The following is a 21,633-nucleotide window of genomic DNA, read 5'->3' as shown; positions in this document are numbered from 1 at the left end:
GCATTGAACTGGCTACAACTTAATGCCTCTAAATCCGAGCTGTTCCTGATAGGTCCCAAAGCACAAACAGATGCTATGAGTAATGGCTTCAACAAAATAAAAATCAATAACTCCGCCATCCAAGGAAAGAGAAGTTGAGAAGTCTTGGAGCTATTTTTCACAAAAAGCATCATTGATCAGCCTCTTATTGTAGATCTTGTGAAAAACTGTTACTTCCAAATCCATCGGCAGAGACAAATTAAAGCGTTTCTCTCGAAAACCAATCTACAGATAGCAGTACAGGCCTTGGTCCTCTTCAGTCTGGATTTTGCACCTTCTCTGGTGATGGGTCTCCAAAAACATAATATCAAAGCCCTGCAGTTGGTTAAAAACACTGCAGCCCATATTACAGTATAGCATGCAAGGAGAGATCACAGTATTACACGATCTGCACTTGCTCCTGGTGGAGCAAAGGGCTAATTGTAAGATCTTGACTCTTACGTTTAAGGCTATCCATGGACAAGCCCCCTCCCCCCTTACCTTCAGAACTGTGTAATCAGTAGCACCCCCCATTCCGGCGCTCAGATCTGCCAACGTTCCTCAACTAATTGAGCCTCTGTTTAAGGTCAATAAAGCGGGAGGGAGAGATTTTTCAAGAACTGTCCCAAGACTGTGGAATAAGCTCCCTGCTGCTTTAAGAAATCAGGAACCTTGATTTAATTCAGAAAGCCTTTCTTTTTAAACAAAACATTGCAAGCAGCCCCTAATACCCTGGCAGCCAGCTTTCCTGCTCCCTTTCATGTATCCTGCCCTTTATTGGTCTTTCTCATCATTCTCCTATATGTTTTCTTTTGTTAAGTCCCTGTCATAGGTCTGGGATGGGTGTCCTCCCTAAGTTCTACACACACTCTAGTACTGAGTTTCTTGGTAACTAGTGCATTAGAAAAAAATCTAAATAAATAGGTATGTGTCATATTGATGGGTGAACATGGAGCTTTTTATTTGTAGCCACATGTGGGTATCGCCTCTTTTTATTGGATTTATTTGGCTTTTAAGCTCCTCCTTGTACGATATTATTATTCCTCCTGAATGGCGGCCTTATTGTACAGTACACCTCTGAGTTTTTGGGCTGGTACTCGGAGCTCCTTGTATCCCAGAGATGTGAGAGACGTCTGCTCTGATTTGATCCATGTTTCGTGGAGGATCAAAATGTCTTAATTCGTTAAATTGTTTATAAAGTCTGGGTCTTGTGTTTTAGACTCAAAAGCTGAAGCATTCAGGCCCTGAATGTTCCAGCTGTGCTAGTTATACATTATCCTATCTTGGATATCTTATACCTTCCAGTGAGCTCATTTTTTTTCTTTCTTTTTTTAAAGATTTCAGTGACTAGTCTTTCTTAATAAATGTGGGTGCAATCTTGGTACTTATGTTAATTATTCTCTTTCTTTCCCTGCAAATGTGTGGTGTATGCTTTTTATGATATTGATATAACTAGAATTTTGCATACTTACATCAGTCTGCTGCAGATGGTGTTCAGCAGTGCCCGGATTTCATTTAGTTCATTGCTAGCAGCTGGTCTCATTCTGGAGGTTGTTGGTGTATTGTTGTTCTGTGATGTTGAGTGGTTGTTCCAATGCTGCTGTCTGTGTGGGTGCCAGTGTGCGTGCCTCTGTGCCTGTGTCGTGAGTCCTGTGTAGTCTGTGACCATAGTGCAGTGTCCTGTCCGGCAGGGGATATTTGGCTATTCTCTCCAAGGTGACAACTTTAAAGGGTCTTTTCAATGTAGCACAAGCCTTGCTAATGTGGTCATGCAGATGTGCTTTGATGGAGTCATGCCGAACCATGTGTACATGGGGCAGAGATGTACATCTTTTGCCAACTCTGTTTTGATGTTCTGGATGGTACGAGTTGGGATATCACTTCTTGGTAGTAGGGTAGACATTATTATCTTTGTGGTAGGAAATTGTTGCGTGGCTTTCTGAGCTACTTGTGGCAGGTTCTAAACCAGAAGCCCCTGCTGGGTCAGGAGCTCATTGGTACCTTTGTGGATGATGAAGTTTGGTGTGTTTAGAATATCAAGGGTGCCTTGTGTTGTGGAACAGTGGATCTTGGTTAGTGTTTGCCTGGGAATTGTCCCTCGCTGTACAGCTATTTCCATTTGAGTCAATGAACATGATTTTGTCTGTGATGTGCTGCTTGGTGTCTGGTCCAGTTGATGTGCTGTGCTCACTGTTACTCTCAGCATGTGCACTGTTGTGAGTTGTTTTGGGGACAATAGTGTGATGGTAGGGGTAGATTTAGCATTTTTTAAATAAAAGGTTAAACCCACCATTACCAGTACCTGTCAATTATGATGTAGTTATTTATGTACAGTATGTACAGTTTATTGTAGCAGTCTTATATATGTTCCTCTTAAAGGATGTAAAACAGTTATGTTCAGCCCTGTTCAAGAGTGGGCACATGTACAGTAGGCGTAAACTCTATCTTGCAAAATGGTCTGTAATCCCATCAGGAGTTGGTATTGTAGGCCTGGACATTGTGATGGAACCATATAGAGGTTGACCACCTGCTGAGTGGATTTACTCAGCAAGAAAACTGTAATCCCTGGAGCTTTATCTGTATTGTTTGCCTGTGGAAAGGGGATTGTATCAGCATTGTTTTGGCCCATCTTCAACCCCAGAAATCTCATCAACCGGGTCTAGGGCTGTGTGCAGAGACCTGGAATATTGTTCCTACCCAGACTAGATGTCATCTCCCTAATTGGGACAGGGTTATAAATACGCCTTCTCCCCAGCCTCAATAGAGTCATTCTGGACTGGATATTCTTTGTGAAAGCTGTGTGCTGACAGGGGATTGGCAGAGCCCCTGTTAAGGAAGAGCTGACAGGGAGAGGGAGTGGCTCAGTGAGTAAAACACACTGACTGGCACTGAGAGTTTGAAGCAGGGGAGCCTGGTTCAATTCCCAGTGTCGGCTCCTTGTGACCTTGAGCAAGTCACCTTATCTCCCTGTGCCTCAGGAACTTCCCACCCTGATACACGTTCCCAACTTGCGCCACTGTCCTCTGTAGTATGGGCAGCACTGCCTTGCTCTCCACTGGCTTGCAGTTTTAATTTCCGTGTTGTTGCTTCACTCCAAACAGCTCCAGCTAACACTACGCACACGGACCGCAGGAACAATGGATGCTCCAGACCCCTGCACTGGTTCTCCTCAGTTCCCCCTTTTTTTTTTTGCATGTTTTTGTATAGCGCTGCTAGTTATACGTAGCGCTTTACAGAGACATTTTGCAGGCACAGGTCCCTGCCCCGTGGAGCTTACAATCTATGTTTACGTATAACTAGCAGAGCTATACAAAAACATGAAAAAAAAAGCTGTGTGTGCTGAGCACGCGCACAGTAAGTGAAACTTCTTTGACCTTTGTCACAGAAATTGTATTTGTATTGGTGATGTTTTAATTAAAAATCAAAATACAATTTGATTGACAAAACGCAAATAAATTTGACTTATAATGCGCGTGCTCGGCACATATCCCCTGTATTAGCTATTTGCACTAAGTGTGAATTCCTTGTGTGTATGTGTGTCAGTCAGTCAGTCAGTGTATATATGTCAGTGTGTGTGTATGTGTGGGGGGTGTGTGGGGGGTGTGTGTGTGTGTGTGTGTGGGAGGGGTGGTGTTCGGTGTGTGTGGGGGGTGTGTGTGTGGGGGGGTGGTGTGTGTGTGTGGGGTGTGTGTGTGGGGTGTGGGTGTGTGGGGGGGGGTGGGGGGGGGGGGTCAGTCAGTGTGTGTGTGGGTCTGGGGGGGGGTCAGTCACTGTGTGTGGGGGTCTGAGGGGTCAGTCAGTGTGTGTGGGGGTCTGGGGGGGGGGTCAGTCAGTGTGTGTGGGGGTCTGGGGGGGTCAGTCAGTGTGTGTGGAGGTCTGGGGGGGTCAGTCAGTGTGTGTGGAGGTCTGGGGGGGTCAGTCAGTGTGTGTGGGGGTCTGGGGGGTCAGTCAGTGTGTGTGGGGGTCTGGGGGGGTCAGTCAGTGTGTGTGGGGGTCTGTCAGTGTGTGTGGGGGTCTGGGGGGGGGGTCAGTCAGTGTCTGGGGGGGTCAGTCAGTGTGTGTGGGGGTCTGGGGGGGGGGTCAGTCAGTGTGTGTGGGGGTCAGTCAGTGTGTGTGGGGGTCTGGGGGGGTCAGTCAGTGTGTGCGGGGGTCTGGGGGGGTCATTCAGTTTGTGTGGGGGTCTGGGGGGGGGTCAGTCAGTGTCTGGGGGGTCAGTCAGTGTGTGTGGGGTTCTGGGGGGGTCAGTCAGTGTGTGTGGGGGTCTGGGGGGGGCGTCAGTCAGTGTCTGTGGGGTCTGGGGGGGTCAGTCAGTGTGTGTGGGGGGGTTTGGGGGGGTCAGTCAGTGTGTGTGGGGGTCTGGGGGGGTCAGTCAGTGTGTGTGGGGGTCTGGGGGGGTCAGTCAATGTGTGTGGGGGTCTGGGGGGTCATTCAGTGTGTGTGGGGGTCTGGGGGGGTCAGTCAGTGTGTGTGGGGGTCTGGGGGGGGTCAGTCAGTGTGTGTGGGGGTCTGAGGGGGTCAGTCAGTGTGTGGGGGTCTGGGGGGGTCAGTCAGTGTGTGTGGGGTCTGGGGGGGATAGTCAGTGTGTGTGGGGTCTGGGGGGGTCAGTCAGTGTGTGTGGGGGTCTGAGGGGGTCAGTCAGTGTGTGTGGGGGTCTGGGGGGGTCAGTCAGTGTGTGTGGGGTCTGGGGCGGTCAGTCAGTGTGTGTGGGGGTCTGGGGGGGTCAGTCAGTGTGTGTGGGGTCTGGGGGGATCAGTCAGTGTGTGTGTGGGGTCTGGGGGGATCAGTCAGTGTGTGTGGGGTCTGGGGGGGATAGTCAGTGTGTGTGGGGTCTGGGGGGGTCAGTCAGTGTGTGTGGGGGTCTGAGGGGGTCAGTCAGTGTGTGTGGGGTCTGGGGGGGTCAGTCAGTGTGTGTGGGGGTCTGGGGGGGGTCAGTCAGTGTGTGTGGGGTCTGGGGGGATCAGTCAGTGTGTGTGTGGGGTCTGGGGGGATCAGTCAGTGTGTGTGGGGGTCTGAGGGGATCAGTCAGTGTGTGTGTGGGGGTCTGGGGGGGTCAGTCAGTGTGTGTGGGGTCTGGGGGGGATAGTCAGTGTGTGTGGGGTCTGGGGGGGTCAGTCAGTGTGTGTGGGGGTCTGAGGGGGTCAGTCAGTGTGTGTGGGGGTCTGGGGGGGTCAGTCAGTGTGTGTGGGGTCTGGGGCGGTCAGTCAGTGTGTGTGGGGGTCTGGGGGGGTCAGTCAGTGTGTGTGGGGTCTGGGGGGATCAGTCAGTGTGTGTGTGGGGTCTGGGGGGATCAGTCAGTGTGTGTGGGGTCTGGGGGGGATAGTCAGTGTGTGTGGGGTCTGGGGGGGTCAGTCAGTGTGTGTGGGGGTCTGAGGGGGTCAGTCAGTGTGTGTGGGGTCTGGGGGGGTCAGTCAGTGTGTGTGGGGGTCTGGGGGGGGTCAGTCAGTGTGTGTGGGGTCTGGGGGGATCAGTCAGTGTGTGTGTGGGGTCTGGGGGGATCAGTCAGTGTGTGTGGGGGTCTGAGGGGATCAGTCAGTGTGTGTGTGGGGGTCTGGGGGGGTCAGTCAGTGTGTGGGGGTCTGGGGGGTTCCGGCGCGCTCAAGCTCCCCCCTTCCCCACAACCCGGCGGCACGCTCAAACCCCCCCATTCCCAGGCTGTTAGGAGCCAGCGCCAGCCTCCCTCCTCCTGTCCATCTGCATGGCAGCGGACGGGGAACGGCGCCGCTGCCAGCCGCTTCTGCGCATGCGTGGCGCACAGCATGGCAGCGGGTGGGGAACGGCGCCGCTGCCAGCCGCTTCTGCGCATGCGTGGCCGCTCAAGCTCCCCGCTTCCCCACCCCCCGGCGGCGCGCTCAAACCCCACCATTCCCAGGCTGTTAGGAGCCGGCGCCGGTGCCAGCCTCCCTCCTGTCCATCGGCATGGCAGCGGGCGGGGAACGGCGCCGCTGCCAGCCACTTCTGCGCATGCGTGGCGCGCGGCATGGCAGCGGGCGGGGAACGGCGCCTCTGCCAGCCGCTTCTGCGCATGGTAGCGGGCGGCGGAACACCGGCAGTTAGGAGCGGCGGCTATCGCCGCCGCATGTGAGCAACTGGGTGTGAGGTGTGTGGTAGGGTGAGGGGTGCGGCGGCGATTAGGAGCGGCGCCGGCGGCTATCGCCGCCGCCACAGCCACTTGTGACAGGGGACGTGTGAGCGGAGCGGCGTCCATTACGTAACGTCACTTCCGTTTCACATTTCGCCCCACATCCATCCAGTTTTATCCCATCACAGGTGCCACTAAAGAAGTTTCACTTCAAAAAAAAAAAGGGGAACTGAGGAGAACCAGTGCAGGGGTCTGGAGCATCCATTGTTCCTGCGGTCCGTGTGCGTAGTGTTAGCCGGAGATGTTTGGAGTGAAGCAACGACAGGGAAATTAAAACTGCAAGCCAGTGGAGAGCAAGGCAGTGCTCCCCATACTACAGAGGACAGTGGCGCAAGTTGGGAACGTGTATCAGGGTAAGCTTCCGGACGGAGGTCCCAGCACCTAGGACTTTAGGTTGTTCCCCCAGTTGGGTGAGTTTGTGTGTGTTTTATGTGCTGGAAGTTTGTGGAAACCTTTATCAATAAATATTTGTCCTGGAACCAGATTCCATATTCCTCTGTTCCCCTTTACAGCTTTGGGATTCATTTCTCCTTAGTTTGGCTGTCTGTTATTTTCCCTGTCCCAGCAGCTTGCTGCATATGAAAAGGCAACATTATTGCTACATGTTGTTTACACAGCCTGTGTTGGTTGCTTGCAAGCTCATATTCTCCTAGCTGAGAGTGGGCTATTCCTACCCCCCTGTCCTTGCTGACAGTTAGTATATTCTCACTTCCCTTCTAGTGTGACCCTTGCTCCTCACATCCTTTTCACCCTGGACACTGAGTGAGTAACTGCCTGCTATTTACCTCAGCAAGGCCTTTCTGTTTTACACTGTCTCATCTTTGATACACTGCACTTCAGGCAGAGAAGCACTCTCTACCTACATTACATCTACAAGTACCTTTCTCCCTGTGATTTTCCCTCAATAAAACTAAGAAAGAGAAAAGGACTTGTTTGTGCTTTGGAAGAGGGAAGACATGAGTTAAGCTTACTGGAACTCATCATACATCATTCGTGACCCTGGTTTCAGGAAAATATTTGTTTTGTTCAACTCTGCAGTTCTGTCTAGTGTACTAATCCCTGGTGTAAATTGTCCTGGTCTCCCATAACAATTAGTGTTTATTGTTTATCAGTGATAATGGGCTGGTTGTCAGTTTCTTGGGAAGTTTTTGTTAATGTTTTTTTTTTGTTGTGTTTGGGTTGTGATGTGAGTTCTCTCTCACATCGTTTGTGACTTTCCTTCTATGTTTCTCTCCGAGTTTCCTCAGTTTATCTCTAATCTCTTTATTGCCCTGCTGCAGGATTATTATAGTAGTTTTCAGATCCTGCATATTTGCCATGTACAGATGCATTCAGATTCATCTCCACCCTGCCCTGCACTTGGAGTGGGTGAACCGCGGTCCAGTGTCGGCCGGATCACAGCCAAGTGCAGAGCAGGGGGGAATTTCCCAATAGGATTAACACAGCAGGGGCTCCTCCTTCTGAATAGGACTCCGTCAGTCAGGAAGAGCTGTACAATGAGAGCCCTCTCTCTGCACAGTTCTAACAGGCAATTGCACTGTTTTTATTATTATTTTAATTATACAGTATTTTAATTACATAAACAAGCAGTGGAATAGCTCAATTGGCGACTCCCGCAGGCAAGGTGAGTCGTGTTCTCACCACACTTCACAGGGCTGTGTCTGATGATGACGTTACTTCCGGATCCGGCAGTGGTGATAAATATGACGACTAGGGCTTAAGCCTATTCAAATAGACAGTAAAAGAAAATACAAATTCAATTAATAAATTATTTACTTACCCATGTCATGATGTAGGCCATCTTCCTCATCCTTCTCCTCATCCTCACCAACATGGAAGAAAGGGCCAATGCGCAACTATTAAACCAACAGTTACCCCTTACTTACCCTAGTCCTTATTACCACTAAGATAATCAAAGGGTTACTGGTGTTTAAATGGGTGGGTGAAGGGTGTACTGTAGTTGCTCCAGGGTGGGTGGTTAGGCCTCACAGTTGGGTTTTGGGAGGGGTTAACTGCTTAATTACCTTAGCAGTTACTACCGCTAAGGTAATTAAGGGATTACTGGTGTTTAAATGGGGTGGGTGAAGGGTTGACGGAGTTGCTCCATTAGGCCTCCCGGGAGGATTGTGGGAGGGGTTAGCAGTTACTACCGCTAGTGTAATTTAGGGGTTAACACCTGCCGCTACCCACCCGGGAGGCCTAAGCACCCACCCCAGGGCAACTACCCCCTTCACTCACCCCCTCTACCCCCAACAAACTGGGTTCTTCTGTTCAACCCCTTCATTACTTTAGAGGCTAGCCACTAAGGTTATGAAGCTACTTATATCATTTTAATTACATTGTATTGAAGCAATCACATACAGTATAATCAAAACAAATACTAGCCATTTAATCCATTTATTGCACTGTGTTTATCTATGCCCTCAATGGGATAGCCACATTAGCAACCAATGGGCACCCTATTAACCACCCTCCTGGGGAAACTACCTCCTCTACACCCATCACAACACACACAAATGGGCAAAAGTACTAATAGCCAAATAAATTACAATTAAATTAAATAAACATTAAAATACAATACAAAAAAACCTAGCTAATACATCCATTGATTGCCACTGTGGTTAACTATATCCTAAACGGGGGTGCAGATAGCCACACTGACAATCAATGGGCGCCCTAAAAAAAAATCACAATGAAATAAAATACAGTACATGTATATCTTACCCTTGCCGGGATGAAAATGCATCCTCCTCATGCAACTGTGGCACCAACAGCTCTTGACCCACGAAGCAATGATCCTCAGGTTGAAGAACAGCTTGATGCGCAGAATTCCACGATCCTCCGTTGCGTGAAGAGGTGTCCCCGGTGAGCAGATCTTCTTTCTTTTCTTTTTGTCTTCATTCTTTTCTTCTTTTTTCTATTCAGCAGGTCCAGGAGATGTTGCCACTCTGTGTTCTTACTATCAAATGAGACGTGACTGGCTTTCTATAGGGCCTGTGATGTCACATTTGACAGACACGGGGTACATCATCAATCCGATTGGTGAATGTACAATATGTCTAGGCATCAAGTTTGGCAGAGAATGACTTCTCTACCAAACTTGATGCAATCCGATTAATGGATGTACCATGTGATGCGATCCCTTTTTGGGAGTGATGTGACATCACCTTAAAGGAAGGGAAACCATCCTATCAGGTACCATATCCCTCTCCTCCTTTAAGGTGACGCCACGGAGAAGCCGTAAAGTTGATGTGAGTTAAGATCTCATCTTAACAGCTGCATCTATCTGCTCATAATAAGTAATATAAGGTGTATACACCACATTTCCATTTGGCTAGGAGCAGCTGGCAAGCAGACAAAATTAACTTGTATATAAATACATACATTTCTCTGATTTTAGCAAAGCTGACAAAAAAAAAGCAGCACACACTTTAAAATCATATGAATGAATGCAGAAGAATTTTCGCATCCACATTCCAGCTGTGAGTAATCTTATGAATTTGCCATCCTTTAATCCTTGTTATTTCTGCAGTCTCCGTATTGATTTTCTGCAATGCGTTCTCTCGCGTTCTTAGAATTTAACGTTTTGCCATCAAATGTATTTTTATTTCTTTTACACTTATACACAGTATATATATTTCTGTGCACTGACTACATTGTGTTTAATGGAACTACTGTGTGGGCTCTGCAATATTGTATTTCTTTATACAGGCATTTAAAAAAAGACTTACGTATACGAACATCAAAGTATATAGAGTGTGTAACCTTTCAAAGCACTTGTTTTGCTTCTGCTTCCTTTACTAACTAGCTTTTCAAATTCGGTCCAAAATAGTTTTACCAATTGTCGTCATTTTTCCCTTTTATCTTTATCTCCTTGCTAGATTGTATGGTTCAAAAATCTCTTTTTTAAGCGTTTTCATAATCAACTATAGTAAAACAAGGAGCTAAAAGAAAGGTGGGTTCTCTAATAGTTTTTCCCACTTTACTTTTACTGCGGTAATCAAAGACGGAGCAAACATCTTAATGGAAAGTGGCACATACTTAATATGAAAAATTAGCTTTGTAGCAGGACACTGTTTTGGGGCGTAAATACTAAGCAGTGTTATTAATAAAAAAAAAACCACACTTTCTGGCACCAGAGGACATCTTATAGTTCATTTAAGTTTCTTTCAGCACGACATGATAGATATGGACCTCTATGCTTTGTATTCCTTGCTGCATTCTTTTTGGGAGTAGTCAGGGATATTCCAATCAGAGGTATCTACGAAAGTTTAAGGGCACCCAGCTCTTTCAAAAATTACAAGGTTAACTAGATCACTGTTTGACCTCTCTCAGCAAGCTGCCCCTATGAAGCAGTCCAGAGTGGGTCAAGAGCTGTTGGTGCCGCAGTTGGATGAGGAGGAAACATTTTCATCCCAGCAAGGGTAAGATATAGGCTGCGGCCAGGATGAATGTGAGCACGCTGGCGCTCAAGCTCCGTGACGTCAGGCGCTCATGTTGGTCGGGCGATTCGTGGCCTGCTAGTTGCGCGTAGGGGGGAGTGCCGGTGGGCTTGCCCTCATTGGCTGAACTGCACACATGACCAGCGCAAGCGGGGAAAAAAATCAAATTTGCTTTTCTCGGCAAGCAGAAAGCTCATGGGCACGTGCCCGCACGCACCCGCACTATGTACAATCACATTGTGATTCATGGTTTCGATCGCGTTGCGCATGAGCGTGCACGCTTGCCCCGCTTGCCCCTGGATGAGGCCTAAGCTGCTGGATCAGTGCTATCAGAATAAGGATGTTGAATGTTTATAACTCTGCTACACACAGTATATCATAACTTCAGAAGAGCACAATACTCTGACATCAAATGAATGTAGTATAGTAGAATGTTGCAAAGGCCATAAAGGTCTCTCATGAACTCATGCTAACTTATTGCTTTTAAGCATACTGTAGCTGTGATAGAACCATGACATATACTTCCATTAAAAAAATCCAATATATTAAATAAATACATACTTCATTATCTCGGTCCTTCTCCAAGAAATGACGAGCAACGTGACTTGGCAGAATGTTTCTGAGCATATTTTCATTGTGCTCTCTTAACTCCTTCATTTCATTGATTTCTTCTTTGGCCTGCACACGCCATAAAAAATCAAGTCTTGCTGTGTACTCCAGCTGTGTTAAAAAAAAAAAAGTAATAGGTGAAGGAAGATGCTACTGTATGCACAGACCTGTGAAAAGACATGTTATAACTGAAGAGTAAAATAGAACAGGGGTGCTCCACTCCAGTCCTCAAGACCCCCCAAAAGGTCATGTTTTTAGGATATCCCCGCTTCAGCAAAGGTGACTCAATCAGTCCCTGCTTCAGCACAGGTGGCTCTATCAGAGGCTCAGTCTCTGATTGAGTCACCTGTGCTGAAGCTGGGAATTTCCTGAAAACCTGACTTGTTGGGGCGGGGGGTGAGGGGTGGCTTCAGGACAGTAGTTGAGCACCCCTGAAATAGATCAACGATTGAAAGAACTCTATTGGAATAACCATCAAGTGAGTTTGTATGATTTTAGGTCAATACGAGTGCATATAACAAGGACAAAACGTAACAGAGATGTATTCAACAGTAGCATATGATAAAATCACAGAACAAGTCCATGCTAGTTATTTTGAGTAAATACCAGTTTTTAATTGTTGGAATAGTAGATATCTGAAATACAAATATTTAGTCACTTGGTCCCTTTTTTTTTACTGATAAGTGAGGCGTGTTTCTGCGTATGTATGTATATTTGTATTTATATAGCGCCAACAACGAACGCAGCGCTTTACAAAATAACAACACAAGGTAAATCAATGACAAGCAATGATACATGAAAACGTATCCAAAGGGAAACCCTTTCCTGAAAAGCTTACAAATGTAAGTAAATCACAGAATTTAGTAAACACCTCCATTTGATCATAGCCCTCAATTATCTAAAAGCAAAAGAAAGGAACGGAGTATTTGGGATTATTGGTAGTAGAAGCTAACAAGGATGTTTTATAACAAGAGTATCACTTGCTAAAATAAATCATTCATCAATTTTGCATAAAACAGGAAATGCCATATTGTTATAAGGGGGAAAAAAAGAATGATAACCTCATCCACATACATTTCCCAATGCATTTATGTTGTATCTCCAGCTCTTCAGTTTAAAAATGTCTCAGTAGCAATAATCTGCAGACAATCCCATACTGTAGGATCACTCTTACATTTGTTTTAATATCCATCTGCTTTTTTAGATTACAGCTATGTACCAAATCCCAAATGTTATTTTAAGTACTGTAGAAAGGTAACACAAAAAAAGGGCTTGGAGTATAGGGAGGAAGTCAGGCTGTTAATAATATATGAGGGTTCCATTAAAGGGGTAGAATACGCAGATGGGGCAATAATAGTTTCAGTTATGAGCATGTTGATTGTGAAGTAGTGATAGAACATCCAGGAGAGATAATAGCAAGACAGGTATTAATACAGGGCTGGAAAGAAAAGGAGAAGTCGGGGCATGGCAGGCTTTTCGCTTTTGGATCATTGCTCTGGGAACACAAGGCTGCTACAACATGTTTATACAGTACAGTAACTTTTGAATTCACTTAATGGAAGAAATTAATGTGGGATTAACAATTCCTGTAAATGTGGTTAATACAAGCACAACTTATTGCACTTGTTTAACAGGTCACATGTCACTTTGGAATGTCCATATCACTTACAGTAGTCAGACAAGGTCATTTTTGTTTGTTTGCCCATTACAAGTGTAGTTCATTTAAATAAGTTATCCATTTACAAATGTTCATGTCAATAGCAAGCATTATTTACTTACCTATACATATACATGGAGAAAGCTTCCTCTACACTGTCAGTCCCTGAAGATCATCCACAGAGGAAGATTTAGCTAAAATCTGAGCCAAAATCTGACATTTGGTCGTTTTGCCGCGACCTTGTTGGCGCCGGCGTTTGGCCACCGAGGGACTATTCACCACAGTGGCTCTGCCACTGGATACTCTGCCACCGGCCGTTTCACAAGTAAACTAAGCACATTAAGGGGGTTTAGTGGTTAGGGTTCGGGGTTAAGGATAGGGGTTTTAGGGTAAGGGATTAGAAGGTTTTTAGGATAGTGAATTAGGGTAAGGGGTTAGAGTACGGGAATTTAGGGTAAGGGGTTAGAGTAAGGGAATTTAGGGTAAGGGGTTAGAGTAAGGGAATTTAGTTTAAGGGGTTAGAGTAAGGGAATTTAGGGTAAGGGGTTAGAGTAAGGGAATTTAGGGTAAGGGTTAGAGTAAGGGAATTTAGGGTAAGGGGTTAGAGTAAGGGAATTTAGGGCAATGGGTTAAGGTTTTAAGGGTAGGGGGTAGCATTAGTATTTGGGGTTAAGACGAGAGGTTTTTAGGGTAAGGGGTAAAGTTAGGGGCATACCTTGGCAGCGAAACGGTTGGCGGAGAGATGTCCCTGCGGCAAGTTGAATGGCGGCTAAACGTCCTGACCAATCTGAACAACCTGAGGATGTGTTTGTTTATATAATTTTGAATGAAGCCTGATGGTAGTGGTTAACCCTTAGGGAACCAGGCAGTTTCCAGGAACTGGATGTTAGAAACGGAAGAGGAGGCGGCGCTGTCAGCCCAAATCTGCCTCTAGGAAATGAACAAATGCCCATGACATACCTAGCATGTCTTAAGGGCCTCTTGCACACAGGGCCCATCCTTACCAGGTACGTCATTAGGACAATGTAAAGGTTAAAAGAAAGGGTATAGATGTTTGTTGAGATAAAACACTTGCCATCCATAAGACAGGGTATTTATTAGTTCTCTATTACTTTTTGCAAGTGATTTTGCCAAAAGGCATTCGTAGTATTTGCCATTAGGGATATCTATGTTGTTAGAAATTGAGCAATATTTTAAACAAGTCCTGACAGTAAATAGTCCTGGCAGTAAACAGACATTACGTGACCATCATTCTGTCACAAGAGCAAGGCCCATTCTGTACTCCCATCACTATTTGGTTACAACTATGTCTTCCATTAACACTTCATGATTGTCAAAGGTTAGCCAAGATTTTGGTACCACTGACTTGAGGTAACAGTGGGATCCATGCCCATCCACCCCAGATTCAAATCAAGGGTCCTAAAAGAGTGCATATTTAGTCATGATACCCTGTTCACTATTCTACCCAGACTGAAGACTATGAGCTAAATGCACAACATTAAATCAGGACTCATAATTTTACGTTTGCTAAAACAGGATTGGACTTTGACTAAGTTAATATGGCACTCTCAAAGCTAACTATATGCAAAAGTACATCACATTTGCATAGGCTTAGCATCACGTTATTGTAGGATAACTTTCAGTGATGTCCCTGAAGGGTATTGAACTCTGGTTTCTCTCGCTCCCTACCTGCAGTTCTGTTGGTCTGTTACCAGGACTGTTGTTGTCTGCTGTTGATTTCTGCAGGGAACTCTCTGAGAATTCTAATTACTTAATATCTGGCACGTGTCCCTTAGCCTCAGCCAGGCCTGTTTAAGACCTCTGCTTCCTGTTTCCTGTGCCTGTTTATTGTGGTTCTTCCCTACAGACAAGCTTGCTGCTTCTTCATGCCTCTGCTGTTGCTGTGTACGAGACCCGTTCAGACTTTTGCCTTCTCTCCCACCCGGACCTGCCTGTTTAATGACCATCACTACCTTTTGCCACTAGCCCTGACCTCAGCCAGTTTACAAACCATCGCTGCCTGCTGGATGCCTGCCAGCAGGTAGCAAGCAGGTAGTGATGGTCAGTAAACAGATAGAGACCCGTTTACTGACCATCGCTACCTGCTTGCTGCCAGCCCTGACCTTGCCTGTTTCCTGACCATCATTATCCACCTGCTAGTCTGTTCAAGCCATTTGACTCCATCCTGGAGTCGCTCCCCATGACAATAACGTTGTGTTATCTACTAATACAGTGATGTTATGCCAGTTAAGGGAATGGCCCTAAAATAGTGCTTTTCCTTAAGGGGAGAGAGGAGAGAAGCGGGAAGTAATTTCGGGAAATAATGCTATGTTCTTAAAGATTATGTCCAACTATGTTGTTACATACATCCAGACACTACAAAAGCTCTATTTGTGTGTCTGGATAGAAGTAATGCCAAGTTTAGCATTTAGGTATAGCTTAATGTTATGTGACTTAACAGAGATTTGTGGATCTGGGCCTAAAAAGGCTTATATCTATAGCAGAGGCTTAAGAGCAAAGCATTGCACAAATACGAGCATTGGCCGAAGGACCAGAGTGGAGGAAAAGGATCAGAGGCCGAGGACTGGACTGAAGACTAAGCAAGAATTAGCTGAAGCAGGAGTCAAAAGCAGCAGGGCAAGGAGCCAGGCAAGAAGATGACACAAGCTCCAGAATTCGGCTAGTCAAAGGTCACTGTTGGAGTACCTGGTTTCTAGAGCGGCAGCCTGGAGTTTATGTTAGAAGCAACACCCTCCATCCAATTTCGGAGCTCTGGAGGATATCCAATTATTAGTAGGCAGCTATCCATGGTGTTGTACTGTACATACAAGGGGTTTTGTCTGACGACTGTCCAAGGTCCTGTAGGACCTAATTAAGTGGACTCCTAACGTTTAGGAGGTAAGTAGTATACTTAGTTATATTTTACAATTTATGGTAGAAAGTTGAGAAAGGATAAAATCTCTTGGAGATGAGGGGATGATCAGAGACGTGTAGAGTAAGGCTAAGGCCCTGGTATCTCTGCTGCAACGCGCGCGTGCAGCCGATTACCTGGTCTGCAGCTCACTGCAGGAAGAGAGACCGGCGGGGGAGTGACGGGGCGCGGCCATGACGTCACCCGGCAGGTTCGCCCTCATTGGCTGAACCGCCGGGGGGCGTGCCGTATCGCTCGACGCGAGTCCTGCTCTCAATTCTATTGAGAGCAGGAGCAGCTCTCGCCCCAGCGCTGCGGCCCCCCCTCGCAGCGGGCCCGGCGCCATTGAGGGAAGGGCTCTCGTCCGTGCAGCGTCCGCCACAGCGGACGCTGTAGTAGGCAGCGGGGTCAAGGCTATAGTTACAAAAGTAACAGACAAGGCTGCGTCAAGAGGACTTGCAATCAATTTTTAAACATTGCACGTGTTATAAATGCCAACTCTCTCTCTTTAACCTTATGCACTTAGACTAATGAAGTAGAACGTAATATTGTAACTTTTCATATTGTCAATCACCACCTACTCTTATTCATTTTTCATAAATGTGGAATTAGTATCAAGGATCTTCATTCATGTTCCACCTATTTTTCATTCTGACTATCATTATTCAGCTCCTTATCATCATTCATTTCACTATGTGCTAGTGTTCTGTTTCATAAACTCTCTTAATTGTTTTTTATTTTGACCATACTCCCAGCCAAACTGAAATCCCGTCTTCCAAGTCTAAAGGGGACACATAATTACAACAGAATTAGGATTTTTACTTTCAAGAGCACTTGAGAGTGTTATCCAATGCTGAGCAATGCACTGGTGTTAACCCAAGCAGAAAAAAATAAGACTTTCCTGACATATTGGATCAATGCTTGTTTAAATTTTCTTAGTTCATATGCAATAAAGTGGTACAAAATCCAGGCACATCTATCATTATAGAGCTTAGAATGTCAAAAGCTCATACATTGTAGCAGTGACAAAACAGTAGATGCATTTGCTGTTCAGGGACAATCTTGTTCTTGTTCTGACCTGATCAATATTATGTAACCTCTGAAAAAGGTAATCATTTAGGATAGATAATGCAATTGTTTAACCACACTGATACTTTTATAAATATATAATTAGGTCAAAAACATTTGTGACAGAATACACTTATTTTGAAGGGTGTATACTGTATAAGAACAGACTAGAGATAAATCCTCTCACAGACTATTAAATATTCACAAGAGCTTTGCTTTTTGGGATGATGTACAGTATATAACAAACTACGTAGACAAGAACAGAATCTGTCTGTAGCATTCATTACCCTAGTATATATCTGAGTTGTATAGTGCACATGCAGGGATAAAAAATATATAAAAGTTTTATTTACATTCTATTAAAAGATATTGTGAGAGCTCCCAAAACTAATGACATACATATAGTTATTTGTATTGTGACTAAGAGTGCAGATAATCCTGCAAAAATTAACCCCATGCATAGGTCATAGAGTTGTTGATGTAAGTATCAGGAATTAGTAGATAATTAGTAGATACTTAAGCAACTAGTATTATCCCTGTGGGGTTTAATAGATACAGCTGTGCTCAGAAGTAGACACTCCAACAGGTAAGTACCATGACATATTCCCATTGTCAAACAATAATAACTGTATCCTAACTGTACTTCTATTAATTAGCCTGAATCTGTAGATATAGATAACGCTTCATTTATATATATAGCAAGTTGCCCTGCATAGATTATGCATAGAAGGGACAGGTGGTACAGAGAGAAAGAGCCAGACAGTCAGGGGTAAGAAGCACCAAAAGGCAGTGGCAGATGTCTACTGATGATGTCACTGGGAGAGAGTGTGTTCTACCACCGTGTTCTCACACACCTCGCGCTAGTCCCATTGATAGCCGCTCGCTGGCATCCTTTTACTCTGCAATTTAAAATCTTCTTCCTTCTTTCTTTGTGGGGGCAGAGCGCATTTTCAATGGTGCCTCCTGCACCTTGAGCTTCTTCCCCCTGACTCTCTGTACCACCTGTACCTTCTATGCGTAATCTATGCAGGGCAGCTTGCTATACCTCAAAGGGCAGGACAATTAAGAGTTTTCTATAACTACAGATTCAGTATAATTAATACTGTCATTTGTTGTATACTTACTGCACCCACACACTTTATTCGAGCAAATACCCAGTATGTACCTGGCAGATACCTGGAATGCGCCGCTCCTCACCTCTGACAAGCCCCGTTGCGTTTGCCTTCCCAGCCTGGGTTCATGCCTGGCTGAAGGGCGGCTGATCTGTTAAATGATAATGATTAGGATTTAATAGGCTGCAATGCTTCGCGTGTCTACCAGATGGCATAAATTCATGAATTGTAATGCAGTATATATATATATATATACTGTGCAGTATTGCAGCCAGCGGGAATAAAATGCTTCAATCCCTGCCTGGAAAATAACCCAATGCACTCGGGCAGAAAACAGTCACAAACCTCAATACACCCGGGTATACCCGAATTCGTGGGACTAGCCGAGCTCGAATAAAGTGTGTCGCCAGTGTATGCCACGCTCAATAGCTCTCCTTTTTGACACTTATATACATACTGTATATATTTTGTGGGGGCTCAGGGGTTCCTAAAAAGAGCTTGCAGGGTGTTTGTGTGTTTTGTTAACCTATTCTCAGCTGTCTCAGCTGTTGGAGGTTAGTGGTTCCTCCTTCCCAGGTTTTAAGCCCGCCCCTCCCCACTTCTCAAGTTAGTACAGTAGGTCTTTTCATTCTACTGGATATAGATTCAATGTGGTCTTTCTCCCACCTAATAGAGGTATATTAGTATTTTATCTGGTAGTGTTAGGACTTGCGAACGGGTGTCTGCCTTGTCGTGGCTCGCAAGCTTACAATGCTTTGGCCAAAGGGTTAAACTAAATGACCCCTTTTCAAGAGAATATATAAGTGTTTTACTGTGTATTTTTGTCATGTTGGATGTAGCATTGGGCTTCTCTGTCGTTAATTAATAGAAGTACAGTTAGGATACAGTTATTGTTCGACAATGGGCATACTGTATGTCATGCTGTACTTACCTGTTGGAGTGTCTATTTCTGAGCACAGCTGTTTCTATTATACCACTCGGGGATAATACTAGTTGCTTAAGTATCTACTAACTCCTGACACGGACATCAACAACTCTATGACCTACCGTACGCATGAGGATCATTTTGCAGGATTATCTGCACCCTTAGTCACAATACTGACATATTGAGGTTATAGACAGAACAACACTTGAAACCTATAACATGACTATATTTATGTAATTTGTTTTCGGAGCTAACTCATTATCTTTTTTAATAGTGTAAATAAGAGTTCTTTTTTATTTCTATATGTGCACTATACAGTTAAGATATATTCTAGGAAATAAATGCTGCTGACTGGGAACTTCTATCCTTGTCTGGCTTTTTAATTAAAGAAAGTATAAGAATGGAGGCAATGTTCGATCCAGACGTATACAATTGCAATCCAGCGTATAGTAGGGCCATTGTACACACAATTACATTTATTGAAAGATTGAGTGTTTCCTATAAAATGACCCTGATCATTTTGAAAATATTTCTTCAAATAGTTTTCATTTGAAATACATAGTTTACCTCTTTACTATTTGTATGATTTTGTAAGTACATTGTCTTGTAAACAAAGCACTAAAAATAACAGCTTGACGATGTTATAAAAATGACATTAAAATCTTTTAAAAGACCATCAGAGCTAAAGTGTTACTTATGTTTGTATGGCGATCTGATATCGTAGGCTGACCCTCATGACTGACTTACATTAGGAGGTCTGAGATGGTAATATAGCACATGTTCCCCCCTGCCACGGAAGATCTGGCCACTACATGGGTGTTTCCCCGGTGCTGTAGCTCACCTGCTTGGTTCAGGAGGTGTGAGTTGCTCCGCGGTTGGTGTTTGGGACCAGCAACAGGGCAGGCTTTCTCCATCTCTTACAGTGCAGCGCCTCCATCCAATGAGGATCCTGCTCAATGCAGGATGGTCCCCATAGGCAATATTCCTTCCCAATAATCACACACCATAGTTGGTCCAACGGCAGGTTTATTGTATAGCAGCATGGCACATCTCCATCCCTAGAGCAGACGCCCCAATCTCCTTTATCCTCTTATAGGGAAAAGGGTATTTCTGTACCATAATCATCACCAACCTCAATTTGGTAGAGCTTTTATGCATGGGGTGAAGGCTTGTAACCCCACCCCAAAACAGGGCAGGTCCAGGTACCGACAGGCATCACACCATATACATGTGACCCAGTCAGTACCTTCCCCAGGTATGACACTCCAACTGCCAGTTTAGGCCTGCCCCTGGATAAAGCAACATAGTACCCATCCAGGCTGCAACTGCAGGCTAGGCCATGCGCAGGAGTTTAACCCCAACACTGCCTGTTCCTATCAAGACTTATAGTGTTGAGGCCAGTAGAAGGCTATAGCCAGGGGCACTTGGCTCCATCCTCCCTCTGGTGAAAATCCTCCTCACGAACCCGCATGAGGAGCATAATTATGCACCATCAATAATTGTGCCGGCCCACAGAATTATAAAACACATGTAATACAATACATTACTATACAATACAATGGCGGCATAACTGGTTCCTCTTAATCAAGAGAACCTTTTGCCCGGGTGAAGTACAGTCCCTGTTGTAAATAGTGGCTCAGTGAGTAAAGACACTGACTGACACTGACTGGTACTGAGTTTGAAGCAGAGGAACCTGGTTCAATTCCCAGTGTCGGCTCTTTGTGACCTTGGGCAAGTCACTTTATCGCTCTGTGCCTCAGGCACCAAAAACATAGATTGTAAGCTCCACAGGGCAGGGACCTGTGCCTGCACAATGTCTCTGTAAAGCGGTACTTAAAACAAACAGCTATACAAGAACATGCTAAAAAATAAATAAATAAAAAAATACCTCCCGACTCAATATGCAGTATATTCCTGCTGTATCTCCCTTTACAAATTGCAGTACCGCCCCTGCTGTATCAATAGTAGTGACCAGGGTCTGTCTTCAGGACAAGCGTACCCTCCTTATCAGGCACTGTTACTGAGTAGCACTTTTTCTTGCCGTACTCACTAACATACTCGAATCAGTCCAGATGAATATTACGTCCCACCTGCCAGACCTTAACCAAATACTGAGCCTTCCTTAAATACTACATTCCTTAAATACAGCTGTCATATAATATTTAGTCCTTACTCACTCATTCCTATGAGCTTCTGCGGTTCTCTTGAGCTCTTCAGAGAGATAAGGGTAGTCATACCCATGAGAACACCTAAAACGCTGGACTAGGACTCTCTCTGTATGGCTACTCTTCATAAGATTTTGCCCACACGCCCTGCCTGGCAATACCCAGAATAGTGGTCCATCCCAGGGAGAAGCATTGAAATCATCCTCCTTGTGCAAGTAGTCCCTTATCCATACATTTGTTACGTTTCCTCATTATCTCTGCCTCCTGCTCTGGAGTAAACTTGCCATTCTCCCACCAGTGATCTACCCGATCGCCCCTCTCCAGGACAAAGCAAGTCCTATATAAATGCGGTACATAACCCCTGAACATCCTGTTAAATGCGGTACATAATCCCTGAACATAGGATCCCACCACCTGTACACATAATTAGCGTCGTCAGATACATACATATTATATACTTTTCCAACATTCACTTTGGTGCTACAGTCATGGTAGGTGATCGTGGCCGAGGGGACAGGGGACGATGCTTGTTATCTAGGGCAGGATTCTCTGGGCAGGTGGCGGGGACGGTAGAACGGGCAGTAGGG

General features: G+C 45.3%; 1 protein-coding gene across 5 annotated transcripts in view; it reads right to left on the bottom strand.

Annotated features, from left to right (window-relative positions):
• ADCY8 (adenylate cyclase 8) overlaps positions 1–21,633 on the bottom strand; it is a 464,483-nt gene that overhangs the window by 28,714 nt on the left and 414,136 nt on the right. For all 5 annotated transcript variants that reach the window (XM_075582007.1, XM_075582004.1, XM_075581999.1 and 2 more), the window contains one exon: positions 11,161–11,319. In XM_075582007.1, coding sequence (XP_075438122.1) covers positions 11,161–11,319 — 159 coding nt within the window. The remainder of the gene's footprint in view (positions 1–11,160; positions 11,320–21,633) is intronic.

Source organism: Ascaphus truei, chromosome 2 (assembly GCF_040206685.1).
Source record: "Ascaphus truei isolate aAscTru1 chromosome 2, aAscTru1.hap1, whole genome shotgun sequence".
In the NCBI taxonomy this organism is placed as follows: domain Eukaryota; kingdom Metazoa; phylum Chordata; class Amphibia; order Anura; family Ascaphidae; genus Ascaphus; species Ascaphus truei.
The sequence above is the reverse complement of the archived record's forward strand: the minus strand, read 5'-3'. Positions and strand labels throughout refer to the sequence as shown.